This window comes from Salmo trutta, chromosome 29 (assembly GCF_901001165.1).
Source record: "Salmo trutta chromosome 29, fSalTru1.1, whole genome shotgun sequence".
NCBI lineage: Eukaryota > Metazoa > Chordata > Actinopteri > Salmoniformes > Salmonidae > Salmo > Salmo trutta.
In genome coordinates this window covers 44157001-44171164 of record NC_042985.1, presented here as the reverse complement: position 1 = coordinate 44171164, position 14164 = coordinate 44157001, and the positions used below count along the sequence as shown (strand labels likewise).

General features: G+C 41.2%; 1 protein-coding gene across 3 annotated transcripts in view; it reads right to left on the bottom strand.

Moving 5' to 3' along the window:
* The window catches only part of tsc1a (TSC complex subunit 1a), a 38272-nt gene extending 26264 nt beyond the window's left edge, over positions 1–12008 (bottom strand). For 2 of the 3 annotated variants that reach the window (XM_029722305.1, XM_029722307.1), the window contains exons 1-13: positions 11850–12008; positions 11676–11761; positions 10811–11006; positions 7208–7311; positions 6512–6664; positions 6074–6218; positions 5375–5529; positions 5180–5253; positions 4788–4975; positions 4025–4137; positions 2879–3047; positions 2592–2671; positions 2106–2163 (exon numbers count right to left, since the gene is read on the bottom strand). In XM_029722305.1, coding sequence (XP_029578165.1) covers positions 2106–2163; positions 2592–2671; positions 2879–3047; positions 4025–4137; positions 4788–4975; positions 5180–5253; positions 5375–5529; positions 6074–6218; positions 6512–6664; positions 7208–7311; positions 10811–10919 — 1348 coding nt within the window. In that variant the 5' untranslated portion in view covers positions 10920–11006; positions 11676–11761; positions 11850–12008. Of the gene's footprint in view, positions 1–2105; positions 2164–2591; positions 2672–2878; positions 3048–4024; positions 4138–4787; positions 4976–5179; positions 5254–5374; positions 5530–6073; positions 6219–6511; positions 6665–7207; positions 7312–7851; positions 7900–10810; positions 11007–11675; positions 11762–11849 lie in introns of those variants that run through there. The other variant, XM_029722308.1, reaches the window with a different exon arrangement.
* Between the last annotated feature and the right edge of the window lie 2156 nt (positions 12009–14164).

Here is a 14164-nt window from a genome sequence, read left to right as displayed (position 1 = left end):
ATCCAGAAGAGGATTGGGAGAATGTCATATGGTCAGATGAAACCAAAATATAACTTTTTGGTAAAAACTCAACTCATCGTGTTTGGAGGACAAAGAATGCTGAGTTGCATCCAAAGAACACCATACCTACTGTGAAGCATGGGGGTGGAAACATCATGCTTTGGGGATGTTTTTCTGCAAAGGGACCAGGACGACTGATCCGTGTAAAGGAAAGAATGAATGGGGCCATGTAGCGTGAGATTTTGAGTGAAAACCTCCTTCCATCAGCAAGGGCATTGAAGATGAAACATGGCTGGGTCTTTCAGCATGACAATGATCCCAAACACACCGCCCGGGCAACGAAGGAGTGGCTTCGTAAGAAGCATTTCAAGGTCCTGGAGTGGCCTAGCCAGTCTCCAGATCTCAACCCCATAGAAAATCTTTGGAGGGAGTTGAAAGTCCGTGTTGCCCAGCGACAGCCCCAAAACATCACTGCTCTAGAGGAGATCTTCATGGAGGAATGGGCCAAAATACCAGCAGCAGTGTGTGAAAACCTTGTGAAGACTTACAGAAAACATTTGACCTGTTTCATTGCCAACAAAGGGTATATAACAAAGTATTGAGATAAACTTTTGTTATTGACCAAATACTTATTTTCCACCATAATTTGCAAATAAATTCATTAAAAATCCTACAATGTGATTTTCTGGATTTTTTTCCCTCATTTTGTCTGTCATAGTTGAAGTGTACCTATGATGAAAATTACAGGCCTCTCATCTTTTTAAGTGGGAGAACTTGCACAATTGGTGGCTGACTAAATACTTTTTTGCCCCACTGTATATGCATAACAATTGTAGCAATTAAAAAAAGGAACAGTTTGGAGATTATGGTAAAATTATTAGACTAAAGGTAAAGACAACAGTTCACTTTAAAAGACTGAATCCAAACATTAAACTGTTGATTTTATGTGCATTTTACATTCCGTACTTTGCCACATTTGTTGATAATGAAACCTGAAAATATTCTGGATACATTTGGTAAAAAAAATATATACAAAAATAAGTGAAAAAAAATATTAATATTTAACAAGGCAAGTCAGTTAAGAACAAATTCCTATTCCTGGAAAATGTGGGATAGGTTCAACATTAGACAAATAAACGACAAGGGTTTGAGTGAGAGGACTAACTGGTGTGTTGAAATACCTCTCTAAAGTGTGCACAGTTCCTATGTCATTTTAATGCACTTTTATGACTCAAAGAAGTTAACTATAAAGGTGTTTTTTTTGGAGCTCAACCTAGCTGTGCCATTGAGGAACTAGAGCAAGCACACTTGTATTTGTAACACAGCCCTGCATCCCCCACCTTTACACAATAACCGTTGTTTACGCAATCCAAAAACGGTCCATAATAAATCGCAACCTGGGCCAGGTGGGCATAATTTGAAAACAGGTTAAATTGCCAACATAACTACCTAAATTATACAATTACAGTGTTAGGCTTTCACAAGGCAATTCAGGGAAGCAGATCCTAATTTTGGTGAGCATAGAATAGTCATGAGTGCATTCAGATGCGTGGTCCGTTGCAAATTTCCTTCACAATACAACATAGGCTCTTTCTGTTCAGGACATTGCAGGTTATAATGCCATGTCATCAAACAGTGATCATAAACATTGACACTGCATATTACAATGAGTTTTATGATATGAAAATGTGAAGTGCACATTTGGACTCACAGGTGTTTGGCTTCTTTGTATGACATCAAAGCGGTATTTATTGTAATCCTCAGCATCTCATCTTTCAAAATACGTAATTTACAGCCTTCACCTCAAACAACAAAAAATGAGCAAAAGTAGCCTAATTAGCAGGAGGGGTTGCTCAAGTTCATAACGACTGTCAGTCAAAACCCATAAAGAGCTGTGAAGCGGAGATCCGAAGCTCTGACATCACGTATAGCATGTTACTGTACAGCCACTGCGTTCCAATTTTGGTCGGTTATCAGTGTCAAACCTGCCATTTTCAACCCGAATACGGGTATGAGTGTTAAGGGCTAACATTGGCTCTATTAAAAAAACACTGAATAGTGACAGCGAAACCTGCTCCTCTTCAGAGATGAGCAAAGCTGCTGACCTTTACTGATGACCTCAGGGTTGCCTCTCTCTGCCTCTCCACTTGGTTTCTGCTTCAGCTGTCGGAACAGATATAAATTCAGCTGATGAAAAGTCTTACGGGTGGACCAGTAGCTTCAAACACACAACCAGCGCACAAACAGCACTGGGTACAACCATAACCTAAATACAGTCAACACTGGCTGGAGCAAACAAACTCCCTTAGGCTGGGCTCTACTCTGCGGGTGGAGTGATTGCTTCTATTGCGTCACTTTTAGAGGGAGTTCAGTTTAGTTCAGTTTGCCACTTCTGCTGAAGATGGCATTTCCAGCTCTGCTTGTGTTCAGTGTACACTCTGGCTCTGCAGATACTTTCCTTTCGTTGCTATGAACTGTACTAGCCAATTAAATAATTGAAGAACATCTTCAGTAATTAACTACTAGGAGTAGTGCTTAGGGGTTCTGGTACAAAGATTATGGTAGTAAGAATAGCGTGCTACAGTACATACCTGGTTGGTTGTGTTGGGGGGTGAACAAACATGCTCAAACTCATTGGAGAGATTCGGGGCAGGACTGAGACATTTCCCACCTGCGATGAAACAAGAACACACAATTCTGAGTGAAAAGTCCTTATGACAGTCCATCAAAACACTCTTCGTAGCACCGGAAAGTAAACTAACTGTAACTGTTCTTTGTTCTCCCGTCTTAACTTTCACTAGATCGTCATATGTTTTCCCCAGCTGGTATTTGACCAGCAAAATCTAAGGTAAAATATTTTTTTTTTTACAAAAATGACCTGATGTGCTGGCTGTTTGGCTGGGGGCATGGGAGGCACTTTGGGATAGCTCTGGAACATTGGCAGGGGAGATACCCCTCGAGGTGGGAGGTGTGGTCATTCCACAATCCGAGGACGGACTCCACATCGACACTTTATTCCCAGCGGGGTCGACTTCACAGTGTTGGTTCTGGAAACATGGGCACAGGGACAAGAGGGCCATTTGTGTCTCAAGAGAATTTACATGTATCACAATCAATGGGAATACAGAATAGAATACAATTGTGTAGAATAACTTAATTTTTCAGTGGGAGCGTCAGTGTTTTATGTTATATACTTGGTACACTGAACAAAAATATAAAACAACATGTAAAGTTTTGGTCCCATGTTTCATGAGCTGAAAAATAAATACCAGAATTGTTCCATATGCACAAAAAGCTTACTTCTCTTAAATTTTGTGGAGAAATTTGTTTACATCTCTGTTAGTGAGCATTTCTCATTTGTCAAGATAATCCATCCACCTGACAGGTGTGGCATATCAAGAAGCTGATTAACAGAATAACCATTAAACAGGTTTACCTTGTGCTGGGGGCAATAAAAGGCCACTCTAAAATGTGTGGTTTTGTCACACAACGGCACAGACGTCTCAAGTTGAGGGAACTTGCAATTGGCATGCTGACTGCAGGAATGTCCACCAGAAATTAAATGTTAATTTCTCTACCATACGCCGCCTCCAAAGTCATTTCAGAGAATTTGGAAGTACATCCAAAATGGCCTCACAACCGCAGACCCAGAGTGCCCTATGGTGGCAGTTATGGTATGGGCAGGCATAAGCTACGGACAACGAACACAATTGCATTATATCAATAGCAATTTGAATGCACAAAAATACCGTGACGAGATCCTGAGAACCATCGTGAGGCCCATTTCTTTTTTTACGGTATCTGTGAACAACAGATGCATATCCATAATCCCAGTCAGGTGAAATCCATAGATTAGGGCCTAATGAATTTATTTCAATTGACTGATTTCCTAATATGAACTGTAAATCTTTGAAATTGTTGCATGCTGCGTTTATATTTTTGTTAAGTTTAAGTAAAAACATAAACAAAGATTTCAATGTAATCTCACTAATGGGGTGTTTTCGCTTGGAGAACAATGACCCACCTGATGGAAAGAGGTGTGGGGACTGCAGAGGGAGGACTGGGTCCCTGGTAGGTGGGGTAAGGAAAGGGAGAGAGGTGGTCGGCCAACCGATAGGGGGGTAGAGGCAGAGCTACCTGTGTGGGGAGGAGAAAAAGAAAAACGCACCTGGAACATTACTATACACACACAACCTGTAAATACAGGCACGCTGATGAACAGCTCAAAACCTCTTTCGACCCCCTGAATTAACAGACACTGTGTGGTAGAAAAATACAAAAAAGGCAGGTTGTAAGCAAATTAAATATTTAACCACTGCTGTAATTCACAGGTAGAAAAACAGTGGCTTAAGCGTGGCTTACAACTAAGTAACCAAGTGGTATTTGGCCAAACTGCTGTTCTAGCCTGTAACTGCATTACTCCATTACAAACGACGGAGTAGCCTGGTCCCAGGTAGGTTTGTGCCGTCAAGTCAACTCAATGATTGCCAAGGAGTTGCCTTCCCTGTAGCTCAGTTGGTAGAGCATGATGTTTGCAACGCATGGTGTTTGCAACGCCAGGGTTGTGGGTTCGATTCCCACGGGGGGCCATGTATGAAATGTATGCATTCACTACTGCAAGTCGCTCTGGATAAGAGCGTCTGCTAAATGACTAAAATGTAAATGTAAATGTAGTTGACATGATGACACAAACAGACCTGGGACCAGGCTAAGGACAGAGCTGTGCTACATTAGTCATATTTTATTAGGATTGAGTTGTATCAAAGTGAATGTGTCAGAGCGCTGACCGAAGCTGCTGTGGAAGTCGGTGTAGGGGCTGGCATTGTAGTCGAGACCGGACCGCAGGTGGGGGTGATGGTGGACGGAGACGTGGTCTGGCATGCTGGAGTAACCCTCCTCACAGGACGCCTCCTTGGGGTCCAGGGACACTTTTGCACATTCAATCACAATGTCGTGGATCTCAAACCTCTTCCACCTGGCCAAGGGGTTTGACAGGACCCCTTATTATTAGTGTAAACTTGGCTGTTGTCGAGCAAGACCTTACAAGTCGAAAGAGTCTTTGGTTGCGTCAAATGGTACCCTATATAGTGCACTACTTTTGACCAGGGCCCTGATCAAAAATAGTGCACTATATAGGGAATAGGGTGCCATTTGGGAATCCTACTTTCTGAGTGCTTACCTGGAGGGGTCCAGCTCATAGTCGTTGGTTCCAGTGACCAATTCGGGATGTATCCGCACGTGCCCCAACATCGGCTAAGAAAAGAGCAAATTGGTGAGACGGATGACCATGAGACATCTCTTCACACAACATACATTTATGTAGTGTGCATAGATTCTAGGATGGGGTGAGTATGGCGTGTCCTGTTGTACTAACCTTCACTACTTCCTCAAAGGTGTCTACGTTCTCCTTCATACTGTAGTGGGAGCGCAGGTAGGAGACAAAGTTGCAGGGGTACATGCCGTAGAGCCGGTGGAAGAGGGAGTACACACTGGCATGGAGGTGGATCAGATACACCCCGTGCACATGCCCTATGGCCCACAGGGTGGGGTGTGGGGCGAGAACAGCGGTTAGGCAACATTTCACAATTCCAAGGAAATTACCAAATGAGATCCCAAGGAAATAGATCCTGTCCTATAGCTAGATGAGCATGGATGCTCTAGTAGTTTAACTACTCAATAGTTTGGCTGTGACTACAATTCACCACACATTTAATGATGGGAAAATCTAATATCAGATAGTACACAGAGAGCTACTGTCCCCTCATTCCAGTTCCTCCTTCCCATGGGACAGGTTATGGGTTTGATCTTAGGGTGTTCCTCCAACATCTCCTCGACAACATCCAGCCATTTCGCTTATCTCATCTATCCCAATACTAACACACCTGATTCAATTGGTCAACTAATCATCAAAGCCATGAATAGCTGAATCTAGTGATGGAATAGATCAAATAGGTGAAACGGTTGGCAGTCCCAGAGGTGTGATTTGCTGTGTCAAATTGCTGTGGTCTGATGGGCTACGCCCTTTCTAGTAATTGTATTTCTATGTGGGCAATACTGATCTACGTTAAACCACCTGGGTTTTTCAGGCTCCAGGACGCCAGTCGGCCAAAGATGTCAAAGAAGTCGTATATGTGCTGCTTCCCTGCCTGGGGTATCACGGGTAGCAGTGTGATCAACACTAGGACTCCAGTTATCAGCACCACCACGTCAGAGTCAGTCTAGATTGGGAAAAAAAAAGAGAGCGCAAACTCAATGGCTGTGTTCCACATTGCATCCTATTCCCTATATCAGTGGAGGCTGCTGTGTGGAAGACGGCTCATAATAAATGGCTGGAACGGCGCGAATGGAATGGTATCAAACACATGGAAACCATGTGTTTGATGTATTTGATACCATTCCACTTATTCTGCTCCAGCCATTACCACGAGCCCGTCCTCCCCAATTAAGGTGCCACCAACCTCCCGTGCCCTATATAGTGCACTACTTTAGACCAAGGCGCTGACTGATGTACCTTAAGGCATTTGAGTAAGGAGGTGAGCAGAGGGAAGCGGGTTATCTTGTGCATCCAGGGGGGCTGCTTGCGGATAACGTGCCCCATTAGGGTAAGGGTGGGCAGCCGACAGGCCGGCTTGGCCATGCACTCGTTCAGCTTGTCCAGGAGGTGCTGCGGGACAACACAGACAAGTTAACATATCCAGTGCAAAGGTGTATTCACAAGGAACTGGACGAAACAGAGGGACTAACCTAAAAGTATATTCCCCGCTGGAAAACATTTTGCTACGGTGAGCCCTCAATGGCTGCTCATGGAATTCAACAAGTCAACAATGGATTCTGTGCGATATTGTCAATTAATAAATAATTATGTTTAAGATGTGTGGTAAAACAGCCATGATCCAATTGTTCAGAGCACAATGTTATGTTTTGAGATCTCTGTGGTAAACCACACTTTATCCACAGAGGCCGGATTGATAGCCTGGTCGCATTTCTGTTTGTGCTGTCCTGCCAACTCGTGCCAATGATAATAGGAGTTGGCAGGACAGCACACCGATCTGGGACTAGGCAACTCAATTGGTGCTCCGGGTGAAAATTACCCTAAGTACAGATCAGGGATCAACTTCCCCTACCCCCTATTCTAACCATTAGCGGAGAAAATACTAAACTGACCCAAGATCAGAGCCTTGGGGCAACTTTACCCTACAGTGCTCACCTTGTCATGAGGCTCCCTGACAGAGCAAAGGATGAGTATAGCCTGTGGAGAGCTGGTCTCAAGGTAGTAATCCACAAGGCCATTGAGCAGCACAGATCCTCGCTCTGTTATTCAGAAGGGAAGAATCAACTAATCAATGTATGTAACATGTTGATGACTAGAGACAACCAGAGCCATGTATTTTATTGATAGATATAATAGCCATGTATTTATTGATCTCAATAAATATAGCTCTGGAGACAACGTCAAGGACATAGAGAGGAGGAGATCCTGCCAATACATTAGATGTTGGTTTATTTGTTAATAATATGCCATTTAGCAGACCCTTTTATCCAAAGTGACAATCATGCGTGCATGCTTTTTAAGTATGGGTGGTCCCGGGAATCGAACCCACTATCCTGGCAATGCAAGCACCATGCTGTACCAATTGAGGTACAGAGGACCAAGCCCTTGATCATGACTCTCAGTTCCATTACATTACACAAGAGTAATTAGACAAATGCGTCTTCTGTATGGGGAGCTTTGTTAAGAGCCCCAATGCTTGGTCTGAATATTAACACGCATTGCTTGCTGCACGGTTTTAGAAGCATAAGGACCTCCTTATCTTTCATGTCTGTGAGAAATAAGGTTAAATTGATACACACCTTTATAGGGTAAGTGTTCTCACACGGCCATCTCTCCATGTTACAGCGCTTGTTTACGGAAAACAGACGGAAGACAGAGGCGTGTTAGCATAACTCGGGAAGTGTAACATAATTGCAGATTCGTCGGATGGAGGCACCCATAGCTGTATGGATCTCTGCAAAACTGCTACAGTAAGTATCTTTTTTTATTTGAAGGATTGTCTCGCTGATGAAAGATAAGGACCATATGTTTCCAAAGCGATGATTATTGACGTTTCTATTATTGTCAGGATAGTAGCTCATATGAGGCAGTCGTGGGCAAAGCTAACTGCTGAAAACTGTAGGGAGTAGGCTAGTTCGGCTTCGATTACTAAAAAGCAAATCAGTTTAAAAAAATATATATTACATTTTTACATTAAATGCATTATGCGGGTTGAATAAAACAATTAATAAAAGTCCCATGATGGCAGTGACTGCCCATTACTGCTTATCACTTATTAACCATAATTTATGATGATTTTATTATTTCATTCCAAGTCATCATCTCATCACAATAGAGCTGCTGCCTATGCTGTCTGACAAAAATCACTATTTTAGTAGTTATTCAAAGTAAATAAGGCATACTTTTGACTGCTGAATACCAACTATCAATCATTAAAATCATGTATTTTCTTTAGACAAAACCAGTAGATAGCACCGACGTCATCCACGCATTCCTATGGAAAACTCCAGATGGCGCATGAAACCAGAAGTTGCTGAATTTGTGCACCATATTGCTGAATTGGGCTGAATGGCACCCCTCCCCCATCCCCCCAAAAAACAAAGGACCATGGTGAAAGTGGCCGTAACTATCAAAGGATCATGGTCGATGTAGTCATTTTCATCCTGCCTGAGCAAGTCAATCTTTATGTCTATGGCATGAGGGAGCAAGTGACCTCGTAGCCTGCCGGCCTGTGATTGGTCTGTGTCAGCACATGGTCCTGTGTGATGTCAAATGTAATCAGAACAGATCACTATTTAATGAAATATCTGGATTTGTAGCAAAAATATATATAATTCAGTGGGTATCGAACTTCATAATAAACTAATTTGAGCCCAAAATGGACATTAATTATTATTTTAATTTCCATATGCTTTTTAAAACCTCTACAGGACCCCCCTCCCCCCCAGAAAGCTTAAATTCTTGTTAATCCAACTGCCCTGTCCAATTTACAGTAGCTATTAGAATGAAAGAATACCATGCTATTGTTTGATGAGAGTGTACAGTTATGAACTTGAAAATGTATAAATAAACCAATTAGGCACATTTGGGCAGACTTGATACAACATTTTGAACGGGGCCATTTTCAACGGGACTTTAAATGCAATGGTTCATTGGATCAGTCAAACTATTGTGAGAGAAATGACAAGATTGTTATAATACTGTTATTGCATCAAATGGTTGTTTAATGCAACAGAATAAGGAGTTGTTAGAACACTCATCTGTGTGTGTTCTACTGAGGATGGGCCTCTGGGAGATTTAACACTGACAGTAGACTGACGATGTCTTTGGGTGATAAACCTAAAAGAGACTGCATTCCATAGTATGAGTTAATGTTTCTGTTCTATAAAAAGGTACCAGGGAGAGATGGCTCGGGGCCAGAACACTGGTTTCTACACAATGAGAACAGTTTTTACGCATCTTTCATACAAATCTTAACCTTGTGACCCATTCCACACATCTGTTGTTTGTCAGGTAGACTGAAGGGGGTGTATCTTGGCTATAAAATACCTTTGTACCTTTGTCTCGGGGCTCTCAATTAATCACCTAAGAGTGATTCGTCGACCAGCCATCATTATCGTAAAGCATTCAATCGATTAACTTTATACGTGTGTTGTATTGACCTGCTCCCTTATTAATAAGTGAATAAACATTTAGTTGAAGTATGACTCTCACGTGTGTGATAAGTTTGTCTCTCCTCATTTGATAGTAAAGAAATTAACCACCACACTTTGTACATACAGTGCTGCCATCTATTGTCCAAAATCTAAATTGTGCCTAAAATGGAATAATACATTGTGGCCTTTCTCTTGCATTTCAAAGATGGGGGGGAACGCATGTTTTTACTTTGTATTATCTTTTACCAGATCTAATGTGTTACATTCTCCTACATTAATTTCATATTTCCACAAACTTCAAAGTGTTTCCTTTCAAATGGTATCAAGAATATGCATATCCTTGCTTCAGGTCCTGAGCTACAGGCAGTTAGATTTGGGTATGTCATTTTAGGCAAAACTGAGGGCCTTGTTTTTTTTTTAGGTAGCGATACCTTGCGAAGCAACTGCTCTCTGTCCTTCACTCTATTGTGCATTCTTCTGTCTCTTCTCGTAGCATGCGTAAAAGAAACACACAGACCGGACAAATAGGTTCACAATGGATTATGGTCATTGGAGCTAATTACCACGTTTTTCTGCGATAAACTATGTAGAATATTGGCCTGTTGGAAACTACAACTCCCTATTACATCACACAGTTTGGGCTTGATCTGATTTATCTCTAGAGAAACTATGCAACGTGCGCATTGAGGGCACAGAAAAACAAATGAAATGGAATTCAAATAATTGAACCAATGTTAGTCAATTACTTGTATTATTGATTTTGTATTGTAGATATGTTATGGTAGAGTGGTGTGCAATAATGTGTTGTGTTTTGTATTGTTTTATTGTATGTAATTGTGATTGGGCCCCAAGAAGAGTAGGCAGCAGCCAATAGGGATTCAGAAGAAATACAAATAAGTTGTTTACATTTTTTTTTTTAAATACCCAAAACGTAATTGCTCTGCAGTAAAGGCAGCATAATGTCACCAAGAGTTTGAGACCTGCAGAGAACCATGCAAACACTGACCTATTCTCTCCCTATTAGCGTGTAGTAATCTCAGCCTGTTGTGGTTGAGTGGCCAGTAGGGAGAGGCGGGGATAATGCTGAATTTTGAGTACTGACCTGTGCTGAGGTGGTCATTGAGGACACTTTTGATCTGATCCAGTTCATGCAGATCGGACGACTCCAGGAGCGGGAGGAGGTCGCTCACATTCGGCTGCTCCTTTGCCATGGTGCTGCTGGGATGCCTATGGAACTGTCCCCCCTCTCAAGGTGAAGCCGGCCAGCAACCTGCTGTGCTGTTGTAATGGGGTGGCCACTGCAGGCACGTTTGACACCAAAGAAAATGTGGTCAAGCTAAAAATTGAATAATTCATACAGCTGTGCAGTTAGATACACATCAATACTATTAATAGGAACTTACATCATATTACCATTTACTAGTTACTATCAATTTGTATTATGACAAGGCTGACTTTTTATTTAATGTTCAACTACAACATAAAGGATGATCAGTGGTGCCTGCCTGGTGGAATTGAGCGCGTGTGTTCAGTTAGCTATCTTTGAATCCTAGTTAGCTAGCTAGTTGAAGTAGTGGGGGAGAGATGAGTAGCCGGCAAACTAATTGCGTCAACATATTTCTAAGTTATTACCATTGCAACATATTAAAGAAATCTTGCAATGAATCGTGAAGAAGTAGCTAATGAAGACAGCTGACGTTAATGCACAAACTTGATTGAACGCTGCCCCAAAATGTTGGCTAACTATACCTAGGCTAGCTAGCCATCTAGCTAGTTGGCTAGCTAACGTCAACTGTTACCAGTAGCTAGTACCGTACTGACAAACTCGATTAGTTCATCAACTATTTTGCGGGGACTTATTTATTTTTTGATTCAAATATGTACCAGAAAAGTTGCAATTTTACACTAAAATATTTGTCACGGCAAAAGTAAACACTTTAATAAATGCATGGAATACATTTTATTACCTTCTACACTTGTTGTTCTCCACAGGGCGCAGCCATGTTGAGCAACCGAAAAGCCCCCCCTCCTCTCCTGAAATCTACGCAGCACTCTGGAAAAATTATTCACAGCTGTCAACTACAATCCGAGTCCGACTAAATTCTGACCTTCAAATCTGGCACGAAAGTTATAATACATACCATTCCTTTTTTTTATTGGAACAATAACACTTTAATTTAATATAATTGTGCTCCGTTGACTATGGCGTTGTTGCAGGAGGACTGCCTTGTTGGTTGAGAGGCAAGTCGGATTTCTCGTGACTCACATAGCTAGCCTGTCTGCGCAAGCGTTCTACGCACAAGGGCAAAGTGCTGTAGACGTATCCATTCCAGGCAGTAGGCCTACCAACAGATTCCAATTCATATGAGGTACCACTACAAACAGTAACTGTAAATGGTGCTACAGTATATCACTGTTCAATTGGCATTGCTCAGAAGTCGCACTTACATTTTGTTGCCTGCAATGGTGAATTTGTGGAGGTAAGTAAAAAACGAATGATTGGATTTGCCTAGGCCTGCATACAGGACTGTTAACCTGCTGATGTAAAGCCTTGGCATATTTTGGGGAGCTGACAAGTCTTCTGGTCTCAGGCAAGGTTACACAACACGCAGAGGTGTAGTCCATCGAACCAAAGCACCGGTTGAGCTCACAACGCTTGGGATTTTTTTTTATATGGACCTAAATCATGACTCGAGAGAGCATAATTCATTTAAAAAAATGTTTTATCCCCCGGACTAGAGAGGCGAAGGTTGAGGACCATGCGTACTTCCGAAACACGATCCTACTAAGCCGCACTGCATAACAAGAAAACTGCTGAATGCTGATGCACTACCAAATTTCGAAATTGCACCTTGTATTTAAATAGTATATTCCAGGCCCACTATTCAAACTTCTAACCAACCTAATGCAATGTAAAATCTTAGCGCTGGCTAAGATTTAGGTTTGGGGGTGTGTAGGGTTTTTTTTACAACCAGAATTATGCGCGCAAAAAGGCTGCGGTAATGGAGCGTCAACTAGTCCCAAAAAGCTCCTTAATCTTCCCCCACAATTAATCAAATGGCCACCAGGACACTTTGATTTTTACACTGCTACTACTCGCTATTTATCTATGCATAGTCACTTTACCCCTACCTACATGTACAAATGACCTTGACTAATCTGTACCCCCACACATTGCCCTGGTACCCCCTGTATATAGCCTCATTATTTTGTGTAATTCTTACAACAACAAAAAAATACTTACGTTTTTAGTAAATCTTTTCTTAACTGCTTTGTTGATTAAGGGCTTGTAAATAAGTATTTCACAGTAAGGTCTACACCTGTTTTATTCTGCGCATGTGACAAATACAATTGGATTTTGATTAATTAACAATTGTAGGTGTGTCGAGGCTTAATCTCTCACTTGCCAGTCAGAACGTGCTCCATGGCTAAATATGTGGTTGCTTCAAGTTGTGTATTTATTGTATTTTATGTATTGTATATTCATCAACTCTAATGGTGTTTGTCAATTATAGCTTAGTTTGTCAATTAGACTACAGAAACAAAGTAACTAAATGTAGACATGTCCCATATTTGCTAAGAATGTTTAACATGTTTGCAGTCCACAATGTTCTGAGTAATAGCATGGCTTCACTATGGAAATATATTGTTAAACATATGATTCGCAATGATATATGCCTATTGTAAAATGCATTATGTCTGAGCCATGGACATGCCAAACGTTGTCAATAAGAAAGATTAAATTAAAGATATATCGGCAATGAATAAAACAAAGCAACTTTCTTTAAATAAGCTATGTCTAAGTACAGTTACAGGCACCATAATTGCTCCCCGTGGGCATATAATATTAGGCCCATGACAATGTACACTATGGAGGGTTTTACAGACATCCAAACTTTTCACAGGAGTTGGAAAAATATCCAGTATAAAAAGAAAGAGGTACTATGTACTGCTCCCAAATAAAGAAATATATATATATATATACACACACACACACACACACACACACACACACACACACACACACACAGTGCCTTCAGAAAGTATTCACACCCCTTTACCTTTTCAACATTTTGTTATATAGTGGGATTTAATTTATTTTTTTGTCAATGACCAATACAAAATACTATAATGTCAAAGTGGAAGAAGAATTCTAACATTTGTAAAATAAAAAAAATAAAAAATAAAAAACACTCTTGATTAGATAAGTATTCAAGCCCCTGAGTCAATACATGTTAGAATCACCTTTGGCATCAGTTACAGCTGTGAGTCTTTCTGGGTAAGTCTCTTAAGAGCATTGTAATATTTGCACATTCATCTTTAAAAAAAATCTTCAAGCTTTGTCAAGTTTGTTGTTGATCATTGTTAGACAAACATGTTAATATCTTTCCGCTTGTATTTTTTAAGTGACTGGGTGTATTGGTCACATGTATCTGACCAATACGATTGGATTTGA